Below are 19013 nucleotides of genomic sequence, written 5' to 3'. Positions count from 1 at the left end.
TAAAGTCCAAGTGGTGGGAAGGACAGTTCCAAGGTGTGAGGCCAGTAGAAGGCCTGGCCTCTGGCTGTCCCCACTGTTTATGGGTCAGAAGTGGGAAGCAGGACATCCCCTGACTCATACCCAGCGTCTTCTGCAGATGGACCTGAAGAACCAGGAGGCACAGGGTCTGCAGCAGCAGCGAGACCAGCTCCTGTCCCAGCTGCAGCAGTACGCAGCGGCATGGCAGCAGGTGAGCTCGGAGAAGGAGGCGCTGCACAGGCAGTTCCTGGTGCACACGCAGCTCCTGGACCAGCTGCAGCACGAGCAGATGCAGGGCAAGACGGCTGAGGACAGGGCCCGCCAGGAGCTGCAGGAGACCCAGGTGAGGCCGGGAGCTGCTGAGGCCGGGTGGGAGGACCCAGCCCCCTTGATGTCTGCTCACTTTGTTGCTGACGGCAGGAGCGCCTGGAGGCCACCACCCAGCAGAACTGGCAGCTGCAGGCCCAGCTCAGCCTCCTGGCCCCGCCTGAGGGAGGTGAGTGAGGCTGTGGGGAGGGAGGAGACCGAGGAGGACTCGTGGCCAAAAGAGAATGGAGGGGGGATGTGGGCAGCCCAGGGGGACGCGATGGGACGAGGCAGCAGAGGTGGGCTAGGACCCTCTGGCTGCTCCCACAGGAGCTGAGGTGGACGAGGAGGACAAGGAGGCGGCGGCTCCTCTGCCCGATGTAACCATCCCAGAGGACTTAGACAGCCGAGAGGCCATGGTGAGCCGGGGCTGTTGTCCCTTCCCTGTCCCACCTTCCCTGCCTCCCTGTGGTCCCTTCGGACGCTCCAGTTCTCTGGTTTTCCCACCCCCTGCACAACTTCCCCAGAGGCCAGTGGTCAGACACCACTGCCCTAGGAAGGAGAGATGCTCTCCAAGGCCCTGAGCAGTCCCCTGGCACAGACACCCCTCTTCCTGCAGGTGGCATTTTGTAATGCAGCTCTCGCCAGTGCGCGTGAAGAGCAGGTGCGGCTGCTTGGGCAGCTGAGGGAGCAGAGGGCACAGTGCCGGCGCCTCGCCCACCTGGCAGCCGCATCCCAGGGTGAGCCTGAGAAGGCGGCCCTGGCCCCTGGGAGCGGAGGTGACAGTGTGTCTGCAGAGAGCCATTGGGCCCTACAGGTAGCCATGGAGAAGCTGCAGGTGAGTCTGTTCCGATGGGATGGGCCAGGAAGGGCGGTGAGGGCGGGTGGCCACAGATCTGACCCCGCTGTTCTGGCTCTAGAGCCGCTTCCTGGAGGTCATGCAGGAGAAGGCAGAGCTCAAGGAGCGGGTGGACGAGCTGGAGCATCGCTGCATCCAGCTCTCCGGGGAGACGGACACCATTGGTGAGTGGGCCAGGGTCCAAGGCAGCAGGGCCCGGCAGCGCAGTGCAGGAGCCGGCACGGGAGCCCTGATGTTGTGCCCTTCCCCGCAGGGGAGTACATCGCGCTCTACCAAAATCAGAGGGCGGTGCTGAAGGAGCGGCACCGGGAGAAGGAGGAGTACATCAGCCGGCTGGCCCAGGACAAGGAAGAGATGAAGGTGGGGCCCTAGCACGGCGCAGCCGGTTGGGCTGGTGTGCAGCTGGTCAGGCGCTGAGCACCTCTCCCTCCAGGTGAAGCTGCTGGAGCTGCAGGAGCTGGTGCTGAGGCTCGTGGGTGAGCGCAACGAGTGGCAGGGCAGGTTCCTGGCAGCTGCCCACAGCCCCGCTGAGGAGCCCGCTCCGGGACCCGAAGACGCCCAAGAACTTGGTGCTGCTGTGCCCGAGCAGGGTGGTGAGCAGAGCCCTGGGGGGCAGGGCAAGGGCAGGGGTGGGGCGGCAGCACAGCACTGACCCCTTCGCTCTCTCCGAAGACCTCCGCGAGGTGAGCCTTGCCGACAGCACCGAGCCCGCACAGGAAGCGGCTGGGCCGGGCTCCGCCCCCGAGAACCCCACAGCGAGGCAGATCATGCAGCTGCTGCGTGAGATCCAGAACCCCGAGGAGCGCCCAGGCCTGGGCAGCAACCCCTGCATCCCCTTCTTCTACCGGGCGGACAAGAACGACGAGGTGAAGATCATGGTGATCTAAAGAGACGGAGTGCCAGGCCTAGAGAAGCGAGGCGGGGCTGTCCCCAGCCCCCCGACTCAGTCCCTGCCACTTTCTATCTTTAGAGCAGTAAGAGAAACTAAAAAAATTTTAAAAAATTAAATTTAAAAAAATTAAAAAAAAGTTTTTCAAGATAAAAGTTAAAAAAAATTTAAAAAAAAATTGAAGAAAGTAAAAAGAAAAAAAAAAAAAAAAAAAAAAAGATAAGACCCCCTGTCTAACTGGGGACACAGACAGGTGCAGACCCTTTGCCATACTGGTCAGGCACGAGCCTCGTTTTCTGGACTGTGTTCAGCTAAAGAGCCACAGGTTCACAGCTACTTAGCGGCTGCTCCTCCTCCGGAGGGCCGGGGGCTCCTGCTGGCCTCCTCGTCCTCGCCACGCCATCCCTCCCTGGGCGACCCCCATTCTCTCACCCGGGCGCTTTGGGGCACGACAGTGGGCAGCATCTGCCAGGTCTTTGCACAGGTGGGGCTCCCTGTGGGCAGGTGAGGGTGGGTGGGGCCTGGCCGGGCCCCCTCCATTCAGGCGTGCTCCATCTTTGTGTTCTGTGGATGGAGCCTATGGCCTGGCACGCGGGAGGCGAGGGCCCAGCCCTGGCCCCGGCCCGGCCCAGCCCCAACCTTGGCCCAGCCCCAGGCCGCGTGCTTGAGGCACTCTGGAAGCTGGGGCCCCCTGCAGGCCAGTCAGGCAGTCAGCGAAGCAGTTCACTCAGGGGCTCCTGCCTCTGAGGCACGTTCGGGCAGGACAATGGGGCAGCGTTCTCCAAGGCCTTATGACAGTTGGGGTGCAGTAGGCCCAGCGAGGGCAGAGGCTGCTGGGTGGGCTTCCCGCCCCCGTGTACATACTGTACCTGTGTAACATTTTGTATATTCCGGGGGAGGGCCGCCCCCTGTATCATAGCAGAGGCTGGAGCTAGTGAATCAGGAGGGAGGTTCTATAATTATTTGGGGCTGGGAAACTTATTTATTGGTAGCAGAGAACAGAGGAAGGAGACGGGGACGGGGTTGTGGTGCCCTGGTGATGCGGCTCCTGTTTATTTTGCTTTTCCTTTGGAATAAATGGATTTAGTCATACAGCCTGGTCTCATGTGTTCCTCGTCTGCAGCCCTGGGTCGCCTGTAGGTCTTGCCAGCAGAGGGAGGGCTTGGGCTGTGAGAAACCCGAGCCTCTGCCTGTCCAGCAGGACGGTGTGGCATCTGCCGTATGTCCTTGATGATGGTGAGGAGACCACCACGGGGGCCACACGGACCATCCGGTCCGGTGTGCCAGCCTCGAGTCTAACAGGCCCTGCTCCCCTGGCCTGCCAATCCCTGGGGGCCGGCCCCTCCCATCCTGGCCTCCCTTGTGCGCCCCCGCCCCCGCCCCCTCCCAAGCAGAATTTGAGACCTGGCCCCCTAGTGGCCAGAGGGGGCTTCACAGCCTGCGCACAAGCTGGCTTCCGGGTGCTTTGCCAGTAGCCACCCTCCTTCCAGCCGCCCGCCCTGTGCGCTGTAGTGAACATGAGTCAGCCGTGGACACAGGTTCCCCATCGTCCAGTACAGGTTTTATTCTCAGCCAAGACAGCAAGCCTGGTGGCGGTCAGAGAACCACGCAGCTGTCATTGCAGCGCCCCCATGCTTTGGGTGGGGAGGACACGGAAGGATGACCGAGGGGCTGGCTCTCCACAGGCCAAGCGGGACAGGGAGGCTGACTGCAGGTGGCACACCGTGGAGGGGGTGTCGGTGACAGTGTTCCCTTGTAGTTGGGCCACAAGACTCCACAAGGACAGCATGGTGGTGGATTCCCAACACTAGAGGCGAGGCTGTGTTGGCCATATATATGTATATATGTATGTATATATATATATATATATGAGTATTTATAGATATTTATAGATAAGGGCTGGAGCAATACCACAAGGGGCACAAGAGTTCACCAACGTCACGCCTGGATGTGTCAGCTCACCACTACAACAGACTAAGTCACAGATGAAGGGGACGCTTTGGGGCCGGGGAGCCACTGTCAAGTCACAGAACAGCCGTCCAGGCAGGCTTTAGGGAGGTCTCCGAGGAATAGGAGGGATCTGTTTAGAGGTCGAAGGGGGGCCTGGGACTCTCAGGACGGGACGGACTTGCCTGACCCGATCGGCTGGCAGTTGGAGAGAAAGCCAAGAGAGAAACCGGGAGAGAAAAGGAAGGAGAGAGCTGGTAAGGCGAGAGCAGCCGCACCCCAGCGGCAGCGGGAAGGGATGAGGCAGTGTGGGCACGGTCTAGGCTTCTGGAAGAGACACGGAGGTGGAGGGACAGATGGGAAAGCGGGGGAGGATGGGGGGGCTGATGGCGGTGGGCCGGAGCTCCCCGGTAATCTGGGCACAGGCTGGGGTGTCCCTCCCCTGCCACACACGCAGCCTCACACATCACCAGGCAGTGCACCCAGTTCCAGACCCAGTTCCCTCTTCTGTGGTCGCCCTGTCTTCGATCCCACTGGCCAGGGCCACCCCTAGTCTGGGAGAGCCCCACACAACAGCTGCCAGGCTGGAGGGAGAAGACGGCAGGAGCCAGGAGGGCGAATCTAAAAGGGGTAGCTGGAGAGAGAGCTGGAGGCCCTTCTGGGGGTCAGAAAGCCCAGGAGTCTGCAGAGGGGACCCTGGGAAGGCTGGAGGGGCAGCAGTTGATGCCAGGGACCAGACTTATAAGTCTAAGAGGGGAGCCTCAGCTGGTCGGGGGGCTGCAGGTCGCGTAGGTGAGGCTGGGCCCTTCCTGCTGGGGAAAATCAGAAGAGCAAGAGTCAGTGGCTGGGGGGGAGTATCACACGGGGTCCCTGGGCGAGTTCTGTGGCCTGGCTGGGTGGAATTCTGGAAGCTGACGGGCTCAGGTCAGCAACCCGTGTTGTACTCTTGGTTGAAAAGCACAGTCACCCCCTAGGAGCAACAAGACAAGTTGTAGGAGTATGCAGGGTAGCTTCGCTGCCTCACCTGGAGCTGAGGACACAGCCTTTCGTTGCAGATACGACAATACTGAGGAGGTGGGGAAGGGGCTGTGTATCCCTGCTTTGAGTACTGTGAAGTGTATTGTGGGCCGACCGTGTATACAGGATTCCCAGGCTTCCAGAAATCATCAAACAACCAGAGCCTCCACTCAATTGCTGCCTGACTGTCCCCCTGCCTGGTTCCCAGAGTTCAAGGCTGGGACCAGGATGTCCAGCCTCAGCAGCAGGGCTCAGACTAGGGACCAGGTGTGGCATCCCAGGTGAGGGTCCAGGTCTCTAGTTAACACAGATCCCAGCCGCACGTGCCCCTCTGAACTCGCAGCCCCTACACCACAAGCCATGAGCTCTCTGGCCTTTCTGGCGGCTCCAGAGAGCAACCTGTCTACCAGGTCGGGCAGGGAGCCTGTCCCAAGAGCCCCTGGCTCATTCATGGAGGCCATGGGCAGTGGCGCTGAGTCCCGAGTCTCACTGAGAAGGAGGACAGAGCCAGCTGGCAGAGGACAGAAAAGAAGAGGGCGCGTGGAGCTGCAGAAGGGAGGGGGTGGCCTGGCCTTTCGGTCCCCAGGTGTGCCCCGAAGGTGGAGCTGGTGCAGCGGGGCAGACACATGGTTCATGCAGCAGGCCGAGAGCATGTACCTACCATGGCTGACACTCCTCAGGGGTCACTGATAGTGATTCTGAAAGACAGCATGAAATCAACAGGGCAGTTCACATGCACACGAGTGGGGCAGGCCTGGGGGGCAGGGGACACACGCACACGCCCAGGCGTGCACACATATGCAGTGAGGCCCCGTGGCCCTGCATGCACACGCTAACACACATGCCCACGAACACGCATACACCTCCCACCCCCACCGCCCTGTGCCCAGCACCCTCACTGGCTGGCGCGTGCAGCATGGATCTGGGGCATGCAGCCACTTGGCACACGGAAGCACACGCGTGGGCTGTCACGACATGGAAGCTGGCCCGCACACAGAAGGCATTTGCACCAGCTCCTTGCACACTTGTGCCTGGTGTGCTCAGAGGGCCACCGCACTGCTCCAGAAGGGACTGGGGTTACTTTTTAGGGTTTGGTTGTCATTTCTCTGCCAGAGCCTCCCGTGGCTCCCTACTGCCTACACCCTTGAATCCCAACAAGTCTTATAGGGATTTTGAAGGTTCTCCAACCTGCCCACCCGCACACAGATGTCTTCCTCATTCTACCCATACTCTCTGCCTGGCCAGCAGCTCTCCCACACACCCCTCACCAAAGCTTTGCCCGGACTGCTGCCGCCTATGGAATGGCCTCCCATTCTGCACCGCCTGAGCCTTGTTTCCATCATGCCCTGGATCCCACTGAAGTCAGGCTGCCTGCAGAGCTGCTCTCTTCTGGGCTGCTCTCATTCCCCGGCAGGACCTCAGCTCCACTTGCCGGCTGTTTCCCTCGTGTTGGTGAGACCGGAGTCAGAGCAGGTATCAAATCATAGCTCCCACCTGTCACAACTTGGCACACACCCGAAGTGTCTGAACTTACATTGGCGGTTAGCAAAGTGCTCGCACAGCCACTAACCACTGTGTCCCTGGGTCCCCACACCAACCATGGGAGAAAAGCAGAAGATAATCATGTGGCAGGCAGAGGGAAACTGAGGCTCTAGGAGGGACAATATGTAGCTTAAAGGGCCAGGATGTACCCGCACATCTGGACTTCCAGTCGTGTCCCTGACCATTACCATGCTGCCCATCATCCTCACGGGCAAGTCCTGCGGACACAGCCCTACCCTCCAGCCACCTGGAAACGTAAGTGATGCTCTTGGTCTAACGTGTTCTTCCTCAGGGAACGCGGGCTGTGCAAGCCAGGGAGACTTGAGTCAGACATGGGAGTGAACTTCCTTGAAAGGCATTGCTCAGCGGGGCAAGGCCAGGACTGGGAGACGGCTCAGTAATAGGGAATTTGCCTTGCGTGATGGAGGCCCTGGTTAGATCTCCAGCACTGTGTGTGTGGCAGTGGTGGGGGGCGCGGTGCAAGAAGAAAAAATAGTATCCCTTCTCTCTGGAAATCTCTGGGAATGAGACAGTCTTTACTCCTGCCCAGTCCCACACCACCTCGTTGGTCCAGGCCAGGCCGGGCCAGAGGCAAAGGGAAGGAAAAGCCACAGAACACCCATGCCTCCCAGGCCCTTCTCCAGCTGCTCCCTGTCCTACCCCATGCCTGGGTGCCGCGCTCACACTCACACCCGTGTGCACGCCCACACGCACCTCACACAGCTCACACACACCTCACAGCGGTCACGCAGTCACAGCCTGGCTCTGTTCCTACAGCCCAGAGGCTGGACACCACGTGCACAGCTCGAAAGAGTTCGGGCCAGGGAGTGGGGCATCAGGCAGCCCCTGGAGGTAACTGAATGAAATCCAGACGTCCAGAGAGATCTGGGCTCTGACCCCTAGACCTGAGGGAAGTCGCCAGGGGCTAGGAAAGGAGTTGGGAAAGGAATGAGAGAGGAGAGAGAAGGGGAAAGGAGAAACGCAACGTGTGGGAGGAAAAAGGGGGAAAAAAGAGGGAAGCGCCATGCAAGTGCTGAAAAGAAAGGGGCAGGTGGGACGAGCCCATAGCCTCCTGCCCAGAAACGACTGCTTCCGGGACTCAGCGCTCCCTGGGGGCAGGCTCCGGGGCCCTCGGTCGTCCCGGGAGCGGGGACGGAAAGAGCCGGCTCTGCCCGCCGGGCTGTGGCTCTAGATCCCACTCCACCGCCCTCCCGGCCACGCCCGCCTGGAGGCCTCTCCAGCCCCTACTCACCTGGGGACCCCAGGCGGGGCGCGGTTGGGGCGCGAGGGCACCTGGGGAGGGGGGCCGAAGGGATCAGGGGAGGCCCCCGGCCTGGAGGGCACGGGGGGCGCCCCCCCCAGGGCGGATCCAGCAGGCGGAGGCCCAGGAGCAGGGCCCCGCGACCCGGGCCGGGCTGGGGGGACGGCGGGGGCTCGGCGCTGCGGCGTGGGGCTGGACGTGGGCGATCTGCGGGCGACAGAAAGCCGGGAACAGCGAGATAAGCCTCTCCGGCCCGGCGCAAGGCCCCGCCCCCCAGCCCAGTGCCGGCCCCGCCCATGCAGCAAGCCCCGCCCCTCCCGCCACTAAGTGTATGCCGGAGCCCAAGCCCCGCCCCCAGTGTTCCCGCTCGCGCCCCGCAGCCAGCGCTCCACGGCAAGCCCCGCCCAGCAGCAAGCCCCGCCCCTTTCTAAGCTCCGCCCCTCGCTCCAGGTGGGAGCCACCCCGGTGACGCGGGCGCGCCACTGCCCGGTCCCGGCCCTCCTCCCGCGGGCCCCGGGCTGGGGGGCTTTGGGGCCGTGGGGACCGGCCCTGGTACCTGCGTCCGGCCGGTACGCTCTGCACCTGCAGCCAGGAGTCGTCCACGGGCGGGGGCATGGGCGTGCTGACGGTGGTCGTGTTGATGTCGCCGATGATGCTGAGAGCCTCCTTCAGCGCGTGGTACATGCGCAGCATCTCGTCGCGCCGCTGCGCCTGCTCGGCGGACTCCTCCATCAGCGTGTTCTGGTCCCCGCACGAGTACAAGTTGGCCAGCAGCTCCGAGAAGATGAACTCCTTGGTCTGAGGAAGGAAGGCAAAGAGGGGATGGGGCCGGGACCTGACAGCTGCCCACCCCACCAGGCCCTGCTGGACCGTGCGCTGGCCTGGGGTTAGACAGCTTTGCGCCTGACCTCGGAGACCTCCCACCCGCTTTCTCCGCCGGGCGACGCTGACACCCAGAGAGGAAAAGTCACGATCCAGGCCACTGTTACGAGGTGGCTCAGAACCTCGAATGCTACTAGGACACCTGCCTACTCAGTTTTGGAAGGAAGCTGATAGTTTAAAATGTGAGCCCCCGAGAAAGAGTAACAGCTGTAAATGTGTGCCTGGACTGGGTGAAATGTGTCTCTATGTGTAGGGCTGGGTTAAATTTTTTTTTTTTTTTTTCCTGAGACAGGGTCTTGCTACATGGTTCAAGCTGGCCTCAAACTCGCAGTGATCCTCCTGCCTCAGCCTCCTGAGCAAAGGGATTACAGGCCTGCGTCAGCTTCCCGGGCTTCACCTGTAAACTTCATGAAATCTCAATTTATATTTCCAATGGAAACAATGTCTGAACTGGACCTAGAAAACTTAGTATGAAAAGGGGTATGTAAAATATCACGTTAATGTTTTCTGGACTGGTTACATGTTGAAAAATAAACTTTTGGGTATCCTGGGCTTAAAATATACATTATTAAAATTAAGCCTCTTAAAAAGAATTGTGGTGCTGGGGATCATACCCAGAACCTGGGGCTTCGGGCATGCTAACTGCAAACTCTTCCTGTGAAACTACATACCTGGGCCACCTTTTCACAAGGTGTGATAGCAAAATATGGTGAATGTTTAAATTAAAAATATTGCAGTAAATGACACACTGCCATTAACCCTCCTCGAAATACTCTTCCTCATTCCAAATGCACACATTCCATCTTTTGTGCCACTTTTTTTTTTTTTTTGAGACAGGGTCTTGCTACTATAAAATGTAAAGTTATAGACTAAAGCCACTTTCTTTTTCTCCAAGGCAGCTCTGGTCTGGACTTGGCCTCCCGCCTGGCCGTGATGGGCTCTGGCCAGCATCTCCCAGGCCTGGCTCCAGAGCCGCCCCCCCCAGATGCACATACGTTGTTGATCATGAGGTGCATGATGGTCTTCGGCATGAGGTCCCGCACAGTCTTGTTGACAATGGCCATGTACGAGTCCACCAAGTTCCGGATGGTCTCCACCTGCCGCTCCAGCTGGGGGTCCATGGAGTGCATGAAGCTGTCCGAGCCATTCTCCTCAGTCTCACTCGCCTGCCAGTGGCACAGAAGGGTCTCAGGGTGGCCAGGCTCAGGCTCCAGCTGTTCCCAGGACCTCAGTCTGGCCACCCTGCGTGTCTCAGGGCCCCAGACTCTCTCCGTAGCCCTTGTCTCAGCTCTGACCCCAGTGTCTAGAAACTGCCTCAGTTTCCCAATGTAGTCATTAGAGGGGGACACCTCCAAGATGCCTTGCTTGAAGACCAGGGCCGAGCTGGTGCCAGGCTGGTGGTAGCTGGCAGGAGGCAAAGGAGGGGCACACTCACTTTCTCCTTGTCCTGGGAGGGCCGCAGGGAGCCACAGAGGCCAGCACACCGTCAGCGCCACCGGCACCATCACAAGGGGCGCAGACACCGAGAGGAACAGAGAGGAAACGGGGAGGCGTTGAGTACACCTGGGCCCTGCACCCCAACTTTGAGGCAACTAGACACTGCCCAGTGAAAGGGGAGAAAGCGGGCTGCGCTGGAAACTGCCATCATCTGATGGGTGTGGACACGGCGGGTAAGGGACCTCACGGAACTGCTGCTGCACAGGGCGGGGTGCCAGGGCTTCCCTCTGCTCCCGCCCCAGGGCAGGCATGGGGTAGGGGGACGCCAGCTCTCTGCCAGCCAGGGAAGGGCCGCGAGACGTGGCATGACTTGGCATTTCTGAGGGTGGTGCCTTTTCCTCCCCAGGCTGCCGCTCACCCCAACACGCTCGGGGTACACTCCAGCCCGCAGGAAGGAGGCCTTCCAGCTGTCCACCTCCTCCTGTGTCTCGCAGGCCAGTTCCAGCTGCCGATAATCCTTGTAGACATTCCTGCAAGACAGGGTGGGTGGAGAGGGAATATGGGCGGAGTCCTGGTCTCCTTGGCGGTTGAGGGCAGGCCTGGACTTTGGGGTCATTGTGCCTGGGGTCCAGCCCTGACTTTCTTATTTCCTAATCATGGGAGCCCAGGAAAGTCCTCTCTCCAGGCCTCAGTTTCCTCATGTGGAAGATAGGTTAGTAACAGTTCCAGGCTGGCTGTGGTGGTACACTCTTGCAATCCCAGTACTCAGAAGGCTGAGGCAGGAGGCCTGCTGAGAGTTTGAGGTCAGCCTGGGCTACACAGCCAGAGCCTGTCTCTAAAAACCAAAACAACAACAACAACAACAACAACAAAGTAGCAGTTGCTATCTCCCATGGCCATTGGGAGGCTTCAATGAAATGAGCAGTAAAATGCTTAGAAAGGGACTGAACTGCCATAAAGGGACGCCCGTAAGACAGTGAAGACCCCCCACTAGCCCTGTGTCTGGCTTTCTAAGGACCTTCCCCCTGCACCAAGTAGGAGAGAGAAGGGGCTGGGACAGGGAGGCAAAAGGCCTGGTCCTGCCACCGGCCCAATGGGCACCTGGGCAACACCAAAGGGAATGAGGTTGCCCAGGTCTCTTTTTTTTTGGTCCTTCTGAGACAGGGTCTTGCTATGCAGTGCCTGGCGGAGGTTCTCATGCAGACTGGGCACTAACAAGTGACTGTGAGAGGGAGAAGGGAGGAAGGGAAAAATGGAAGGAGGGAGGGAAGAAAGAAGGAAACAAAGAAAGGAAAAAGGGAAGGAGGGAAGAACGGCAGAAGGGAGTGGAAAGGGGGACGGCCTTCTAGACACCACGTCGAGTGGAAGCTCAGTAACATCTGTTAAGCGAACGGCTCGGTGTGAGCCCGGGGCCAGGTCCCTCTCCCAGTGCATGGACTGTGCGCCCCGCATCTACCAGCGGGGGTGGGGGCAGGCACCTCTGCTCCGTGTTGAAGAGGGCGAAGATGTGCTTGCTTGACATGAAGCCCTTCTCCACATCGCGCAGCTTCAGGTTGTCCACGGACAGCATGTACTTCTTCTCTTTCTCCTGCGGTTGGAGACAGGAGCCTTGGGTGAGGCTGGCACCGTCATGCCTCCGTGTCCAAGTGTGCTTCGTGCCGGAGGGTGCCTGCGCGCCAGCCTGCTGAGGCCTGACTGTGGGGCCCTGGCTGGCCTGGACACCGATGGTTGTACGGCCTTCAAGCTAGACCCACCCACCCTGCACAGAGAGGGCAGTGCCCAAGGGGCCGGCGTGGGGTTAGGTGGTTCCCACATCCCACCCTAACAGTGCCAGAGGCGTGCCACGCACCCCCAGGAGGGACCAAGCCCCCGGAACCTCTCTCAGCCGGGGCTGGTCGCCCCTGACTTCATTTCTGGACTGCAGACCCAGAGAAGGGAGGCTGCCCGCCCACTCCCCCGGCCACCCAGCTGGTCGTGGCCAGACACAGCACAGGTCTGGAGTTGTGTGTGTGTCCCAAGCATGTGCAGGGAGGTGTCCATGTGGCCATGTTTGTGTATCCGGTGGAGGTCTGTGCACCCTGTGGGTGTGCGTGGTAACTGTGCATGCCTTGCGTGGCATGGGTGTCCCGGGGAACCTGTGCCCGGGACACCTGCGTATAGTTTGTACAAGGGGCTCGATGCGTTTGGTTTATCTCGAGCTGTGCGGAAGGGGCTTTGTGTGCCCGGGAATAGATGTGGCTGTAGGCTGCTGTGTCCCTGAGGGGGCTTCAGGGACCCTGGGAAGCTGTCGGTAACCCACATGGGGTTCTGGAGCAGGGAGGGCTTCCTGCTGCTCGCACACCGTGCTTGCCTGGAGCTGTGCCGGAGGGATGGAGTCCATGGGCCTCCAAGGGCTCAGGCATGAGATTCCTCCAGGACCTCGGGTTGGGGGCTGGGTTAGGGGGACCTTGCCCCTCCATCCTAGTGTCATCCTGCCCACCCCCTCGGCCCCCCCCATACCCGCCTGGCCCATGCAGCCACATAAAGCCCTCTTTATGCCAGGCGGGTGGCCGGGAGCCCCAGAGGACGGCTGGGGGAGGAGAGGAGGAAGTTGCACACACGGCCAGGGAACATCTGGAACCGTTTGAGGGAGGCCCCGCCGCCGCCACCGCCGCCGCCTGCGCTTGGGGTTGGACACTAGGTGGGAGCGGCCTCCTCCCCCAGCCCTCCCTTCCTGCCGCCGGCCCCCTCCCCAGGCCCCTCCTCCCAGCCCAGCTCCCGCTCACCCCTGCCACGTCAAAGGAGGCAGAAGGGGAGTCGCAGCAGAGAGGGACCGCGGCTGGCCGGGCTGGGAGGACACAGGCTGGGACTGGGGGGCCTCGGATATCCAGGGGATGGGGTCGAAGCTCCCACCGGATGGATGGACAGACACTGCTGCCGGCATGGACCAGAGGACACCTCCACTCCGTCTACCCAGTGTTTAGACTATCTGTTCAGGACTCCCAAATTGTACAGTAGTCTGCACATTGGTTAGGCTGGGCTGGGTTAGACCCTCGGCGCCGCCGCTGGAGAGCTGGACAGACCCCCGCCTGCCATCCCAGATCCGGAGCCCGGAGCCAGAGCCAGGGGCTTGGGGGGGCACAGGGTGGGTGGGAAGGAGGCGCAGAGGGATGGGGGTACCTCCCTGCTGGGTTGGTGGTGATGGTGGGTGGGCGGGGGGGGAGACAGAGAAGACAGGGGTCATGGGGAGCTGGGGGTGTGGGCAGCCGTCTGTCTGCCTGAGGGCCTACCTCACCCCAAGACCAGAGGGCAGGCCGCTGATAGAGGGAGAGGCTGGACGCCGGCCCCCCAGCCTGGACCACCTCCAGGTCCCCAGTAGTCTTAGCAAAAAAATCCACGGACACCCCGCCCACACACCTCACACTCACCCCAACACAGCTTGGGCACATTTATCTGTGCACCCAGATTTTAAAGCTCACATCCATACCTCAGACACACACGCACCTCACAAGTGCATGCTCACGCGCGTGCACACACACCCAGACACACATAGCCTCACAATGGAGCCGGCCCCTCCCCCATCCTCCTATCCCAAACACAGACCCGAATTTTCAAAAATCCCAGAGTCACAGCCTCCCTCCCAAGCCCACTCCCCACCCACTCCCCTTGCACTCAGACGTCGCACGCACAGCGTGAGTCACACCGCAAGCGCACACTCACACCTAGTGCTTCCACCCCAAGGCGTCCACCTACAAAATGCTGATGCCCAACATCTGCAGGGTACACGCGCACACAAGCGGCCCCACATACACTGCTCGGCCAGTTTTCATACACAGCTCAGCTCAAAGGCACACACAGGGCTCCAAAAAGACCCACGCTCTAGGGCATGAGGACAGGGAACCCCTCAGCTATGCTCACCCCTCCCTGGGGTGGCCAGGCATGGCCCTTGGTCCCAGGTCACACCATCCCTCTGGCCCTGTGCAAACAACCCCGATATGGGAGCCCCAGATCCATGGGGGTGTCCAGAAAGCCCGCCAGGGTGACAGAGCAGGAAGCCAAACCCAAGCCCGTGTCCCGCGCCACCTCAGGCCTCCACCTTTTCAGGGGCCCCCAGGCTGGGGGAGAGGCCGGGGTTGGGGTAATGAGGTCCAGATGGCTTGGCGCCCCTGCTGGTGACAACAGAGGGTCCCACCCAAGGCGGGAAGGTGGGGACCCTGCCCAGGGCAGACTTGGAGGAGACAGGGACCAAGAAGGGGTCACAGAGAGCAGAATCACCCCATCCCAGCCCTGCTGCCCTGCTGAGAGCACCTATCTCCAGCAGCCCCTTCAGGAAGAAGAGGGTCCCTTCCCCCACGCCTTGGCCAGCTGGAGTTCATTAGCACAACCCCCAACCCTCCCCGCTCTCTCTGGTCACCTCTGGAATCCAGATGTGGAAGCCAAACAGACTCACTCTTAAAGGAGACCAGCAGCAGGGGAGGGAGGTGTCAGGGGCTTCCTGGCGCCCTGGCGGGCGGGGAGGTGTTTTACGGGGTGGCTCTGCAGGGCACCATCACCCCTTGCCCCTTGGCCTAGGAGCACCCTGTGCGGCTCCTCTGGACAGCAGGGACCTAGGGGGCTGGGGTGCAGGGGTTAACTGGGTGTCTGGCAGCTGGACTTGTGCGTGTCATGGCCTGTGGGGGCCATGGAGGAGGCGGCACGCCCTGGAGCGAGAAAACAGGAAGGCCGCTGGGCTCTGGGCAGGGAGGGGCACCCAGCGTCCCTGCCCACCCTCTCTGGGGTGCTCAGCCCCATATCCCCCGTTCTGCCGGGCCACCTTCTCCTGCTGACCGGGGGACAGGGCACCTCCCCCAGATCCCCCGGCACTGCTCACTACTGGTCCCCGAGCCTCACCTCCACCCATGCGTCTCCCTCCGTCCTGCTCCGGTCCACCCCATGCCCGCAGCCCACGTCTGTGATGGGCAGTGGCCCCTCCACTCACCTCGTCATCCTTATACCAGGACAGGTTCTCAGCCGTGAGCACAAACCAGTACTCCTTGGAGCCCCCCTTCATGATGCCGATGTTGTTGATGGTCAGCCAGCCCTTCCGGATGACCTGGGCAGGAGGGGGGAGGAGGTCAGTACGCGGGGCCTGGGCTTCCCCGCGGAGGAGGGGTGGACAAGTAGAGGCATGGAAAGCCCCTCCCCCCAGTGCCCGGAGGCCAGCTGGTCAGGGTGTGTGGGGGCCAGGCCTGCCTGCTTGCCCCCCAGGGGAACAGAGAGGAAGACAGAGGAGGCAGAGTGCAACTCAGGGTACAGAGCCTTCTGCCTGAGTGAGGGACTGGCGACTCTGGTAGGGGATGAGCTTCCCGATACTAAACCTGAGCAAGAACAGTTTTGCAGCTGGTTGTACAAGACGATGCCAAGTATGTTTAAGCTTAAGGTCTAATCTAGTCTAAGACTTGTTTCTGACCTTGGGGACTTTGCACATGCTGCTGTTGCCTCTGTCTAGAAAGCACACCTTCCTTTTCACCTGTCAAATACCTAGATCAGGCTGTGGGTACCAGCTCACCATTTCCATTGCCAGGAAGGCCCCAGTGTAAATTGCAATCCTTGTAGTGATAATCTTTGATCACTCTCTTAGATCTTCTATATAACAATGACTGCAACTTTAATATACCTCTGTGTGTATTTTTTTTTTTTTCTTTTTAATACAGGGTCTTGCTGTGTAGTTCAGGCTGCTCTTGAGCTTACTATGTAGCCCAGACTGGCCTTGAACTCAAGGTGATTCTCCTGCCTCAGCCTCCTGAGCGCTGAGATTACAGGTGTGTGTCATCACATCTGGCTTAAATCATGAACTGCCTGTTTCACAAGTATATCCCAGCTCCCTGCAGACAGTACGTGGTAATATGAACAGGTGAATGCAACAATGGTGTGGTTCTAGGATCTCTGACCCCGGCCCAGGAAGGCAGACAGAAGAGGCTCAGATGTGGACTGTCCAGGCCCCCTTCTTCCCAGCTCCTACCCCAGCACGGAGACTCCACCCTGCCTGGGTTTCTCAGTGAGGCCCTGCCTGACGCCCCAGTATCAGCAGAACTGCCCTGTGACATTACACTCATTCATCCACCATTCCATGGTGAACCAGACAGACCCAGCCTCGCCTGTGCATTCTGGGAGGGAAATGGACGCCACACAAGGGCATAGCTTCCTGCGATGCATCTACAGTCTCTGGAACTCATGGGCTGACTAACGCTGAGGCCTAGGGCTCCTGTGTACAACTGGTGTGGAGCGGGGGCTTCTGATTCGAGATTTCTACAGACACCTGAGAGACAGACAGCAGGGGGCCAGTGAGACGGGGTTGTCTTGACTTCGCATTCATCTCTTCGTTCAGCTTTCTGGTGGAGGGGCTGTCAGCTTCCTAAGAATGTCTCTCGCAGAGCCATGTGCCCATCCATTCACCCGGCCGTCCATCCACAGATGGCTGAGGAGCACCTACCTAGCGCCAGGCCACGCCCACACAGCCTAGCTCTGCCTGGATGCGGTGCCTGGCCCCTGCACACGGATGGATGGGCAGATGGGGCTGTGCGCTTGGCCAGGCCTTGCTCGGGCCCGTGAGCGGGTGTGGAAGGCTCATGTGCTGGCGTGTGCAGGCAGCTGAAGCCAAAAGGCACCCTCTTACCCTCTGGTGGACCCCCTCCTCCCCCTCACTGCACAAGCCCCGAGCCCCAGTCCTGGTACTCACCAGAATCTCATCCTGCAAAGAGGTAACCATAGCAACCACGAGAAGCATCGGGAGAGAGGAGAGAGGGTTACTGAGGCAGAGTGGGAGGTTTGTGGCTGGAGATGACAGGCTCCCTGGCCCCGTGGGACCCTTGCCCTTCGGGAAGGGGTTCTCAGAGTTCGGCGTCCGTCCGGCACCCTCCATCCCTCGGGCTGGGGTGCGGGGGCACACTCACCTGGTTCCCGGAAGCCTTTTTCTTGTTCATCTGGTTGCTCCTCTGCTGAGCACTAATAGGATGGAGGGGCGGGGTCTCAACACCTCTTCTCAAGAGGTCCAGCTCCCGTGGCCACCGCTCAGAGTTAACCTGGCCGCCCTGGACTCCACACACACAGACCCAGGTGCACCCAAGGGCCCCCTTCACCACCCAGGAAGCACTCACTTGGCAAAGCCTATGAAATCTTCGTGGTTGGTGTTCATGTAAGCCAGCTCGATATCGATGAGAAGCATGACCTTCGCGGGCGCCCAGGTCAGGGTGCAAGTGGAAAAGACACCACAGAGTTTAAAAATGTATGGCCAGCTGGGAGAAAAACACTTGCCGAGCGTATGGAAGGTTAGTGTCCTTAATAAACAAATAGCCCCTGCGACGGGTCAGTGAAAGACAGAAGGAACACAGGTCAAAACAGCTGAAGACCATGGATGGGCAATGCAGAGAAGAAACCCATGCAATCAATAAGGATTTGTCAAAACTGTTCTCTCTCATTCATAAAGAAATGGAAGTTAACGTACTGAACAATAATAAGCATTGGTACTGATCAGTTTGGGTACAAGTACAGGGAGAGGGACTGTCTCATACATTCTTTTTTGTCTTTTTGAGACAGGGTCTCGCTATGCAGTTCAGGCTGGCCTTGAGCTCACTTTGTAGCCCAGGTGGTCTCGAACTCGCAACGATCCTCCTGCCTCAGCCTCCCGAGTGCTGTGATTACAGGCGTGTGCCACCATGCCTGGCAGTCTCATACATTTTTGGTAGAAGTATAATCTTTGTGTTTGAGACAGGGTCCCTTTATGTTTTCCAGGTTGGCCTCAAACTCATAGTGATCCTCCTGCCTCAGCCTCTCAAGTGCTGCGACACAGGTGTGTGCCACTATGCCTGGCTCAGAAGTATAATCTTTTTTTCCATGCTGAGGATTGAACCCAGGACTTTGCGTATATGGTAGGCAAGTGTTCTACCTCCGAGCGACACCATCAGCCCCAGAGGTATAATTATCGTCATGCTCTGGAGGGCAATTTGGCAACATTTAACAACATTAAAATGCACATACCCCCTTCTAAGATTGTATCTCAGGGATAGATTCATGAAATGAACAAAGATATAGGTACCAGAGTGTTCAAGGTAGCATAAGGTTTTGTTTTGTTTTGTTTTGTTTTGAGACGGTCTTGTTACATTGCCCGGGCTGGCCTCAGATTCCTAGTTTCAAGTAACCCTCCTGCTTCAGCCTCCCCAGTAGGTAGGACTACAGGTTCATGTCACTGCATCCAGCTGTAGGATGATTTACAATAGAGAAAAATTAAGAACAAGCCATTAGAAGGTGGGATAGATTATAGTACTCTAAACAATGAAGCACTGCAGCAGTTCAAAAGAATAAGCATTTTTAGATTCTGGTATGGGAGACAGCCTCACCCCCACAAGTTATTAGTGTCTGGGGACTCGTGATGAGTCTCTGAATCCTGCTGAGAGGGAGTTCCTGGAAGCAGACTGTCTGCACAGGCCCAAACACTGCTGCTTCCTATGAGCCTGGGTCGTCCCTGAGCCCGGACTCCCACGGGACTGGTAAAGACCAAAGAGATAGAGCAGTCAGAGGCACTGAGCAGAGATTAAGTATCACAAGTATCTTTAGAGAGCACAGCAGAACTGAACTGTGAAAGGAAGAGAAAGATAGAATCTAGCTGGGCATGGTGGTATACACCTCTAATCCAGCACTTGGGAGCCTGAGGCAAGAGAGTTCTCAATTCAAACCAGCCTGGGCCACCTAGAAAGATCCTTTCTCAAAATAAACCATAAAAAGGGTTGGAATGTAAACCAGGCGTGGTAGCGCACACCTGTAATCCCAGCACTCGGGAGGCTGAGACAGAAGGATTGTTTGAGTTTGAGGCCAGCCTGGGCTACAAAGTGAGCCAAAAA

The 19013-nt window shown here is 59.1% G+C and overlaps 2 protein-coding genes across 6 annotated transcripts in view; one reads left to right on the top strand and one right to left on the bottom strand.

The window, feature by feature from the left end:
* The window catches only part of Golga2 (golgin A2), a 16827-nt gene extending 13663 nt beyond the window's left edge, over window positions 1-3164 (top strand). For all 5 annotated transcript variants that reach the window (XM_013509387.1, XM_013509386.1, XM_005413532.2 and 2 more), the window contains 8 exons: window positions 137-361; window positions 439-514; window positions 655-743; window positions 944-1162; window positions 1245-1347; window positions 1437-1543; window positions 1617-1776; window positions 1856-3164. In XM_013509387.1, coding sequence (XP_013364841.1) covers window positions 137-361; window positions 439-514; window positions 655-743; window positions 944-1162; window positions 1245-1347; window positions 1437-1543; window positions 1617-1776; window positions 1856-2070 — 1194 coding nt within the window. In that variant the 3' untranslated portion in view covers window positions 2071-3164. The remainder of the gene's footprint in view (window positions 1-136; window positions 362-438; window positions 515-654; window positions 744-943; window positions 1163-1244; window positions 1348-1436; window positions 1544-1616; window positions 1777-1855) is intronic.
* Window positions 3165-3611: 447 nt separating this feature from the next.
* Window positions 3612-19013, bottom strand: part of Dnm1 (dynamin 1) — a gene marked incomplete at its 5' end in the record, with an annotated part of 29436 nt that continues 14034 nt past the window's right edge. The window contains 12 exons of the mRNA XM_013509390.1: window positions 3612-4989; window positions 5698-5734; window positions 7831-8046; window positions 8396-8637; window positions 9717-9887; window positions 10157-10168; window positions 10577-10688; window positions 11637-11746; window positions 15116-15229; window positions 16856-16867; window positions 17070-17121; window positions 17274-17344. Coding sequence (XP_013364844.1) covers window positions 5713-5734; window positions 7831-8046; window positions 8396-8637; window positions 9717-9887; window positions 10157-10168; window positions 10577-10688; window positions 11637-11746; window positions 15116-15229; window positions 16856-16867; window positions 17070-17121; window positions 17274-17344 — 1134 coding nt within the window. The remainder of the gene's footprint in view (window positions 4990-5697; window positions 5735-7830; window positions 8047-8395; window positions 8638-9716; window positions 9888-10156; window positions 10169-10576; window positions 10689-11636; window positions 11747-15115; window positions 15230-16855; window positions 16868-17069; window positions 17122-17273; window positions 17345-19013) is intronic.

Source organism: Chinchilla lanigera, unplaced genomic scaffold (assembly GCF_000276665.1).
Source record: "Chinchilla lanigera isolate Chin_1 unplaced genomic scaffold, ChiLan1.0 scaffold00169, whole genome shotgun sequence".
NCBI lineage: Eukaryota > Metazoa > Chordata > Mammalia > Rodentia > Chinchillidae > Chinchilla > Chinchilla lanigera.
This window is presented reverse-complemented; position numbering and strand designations above follow the sequence as displayed.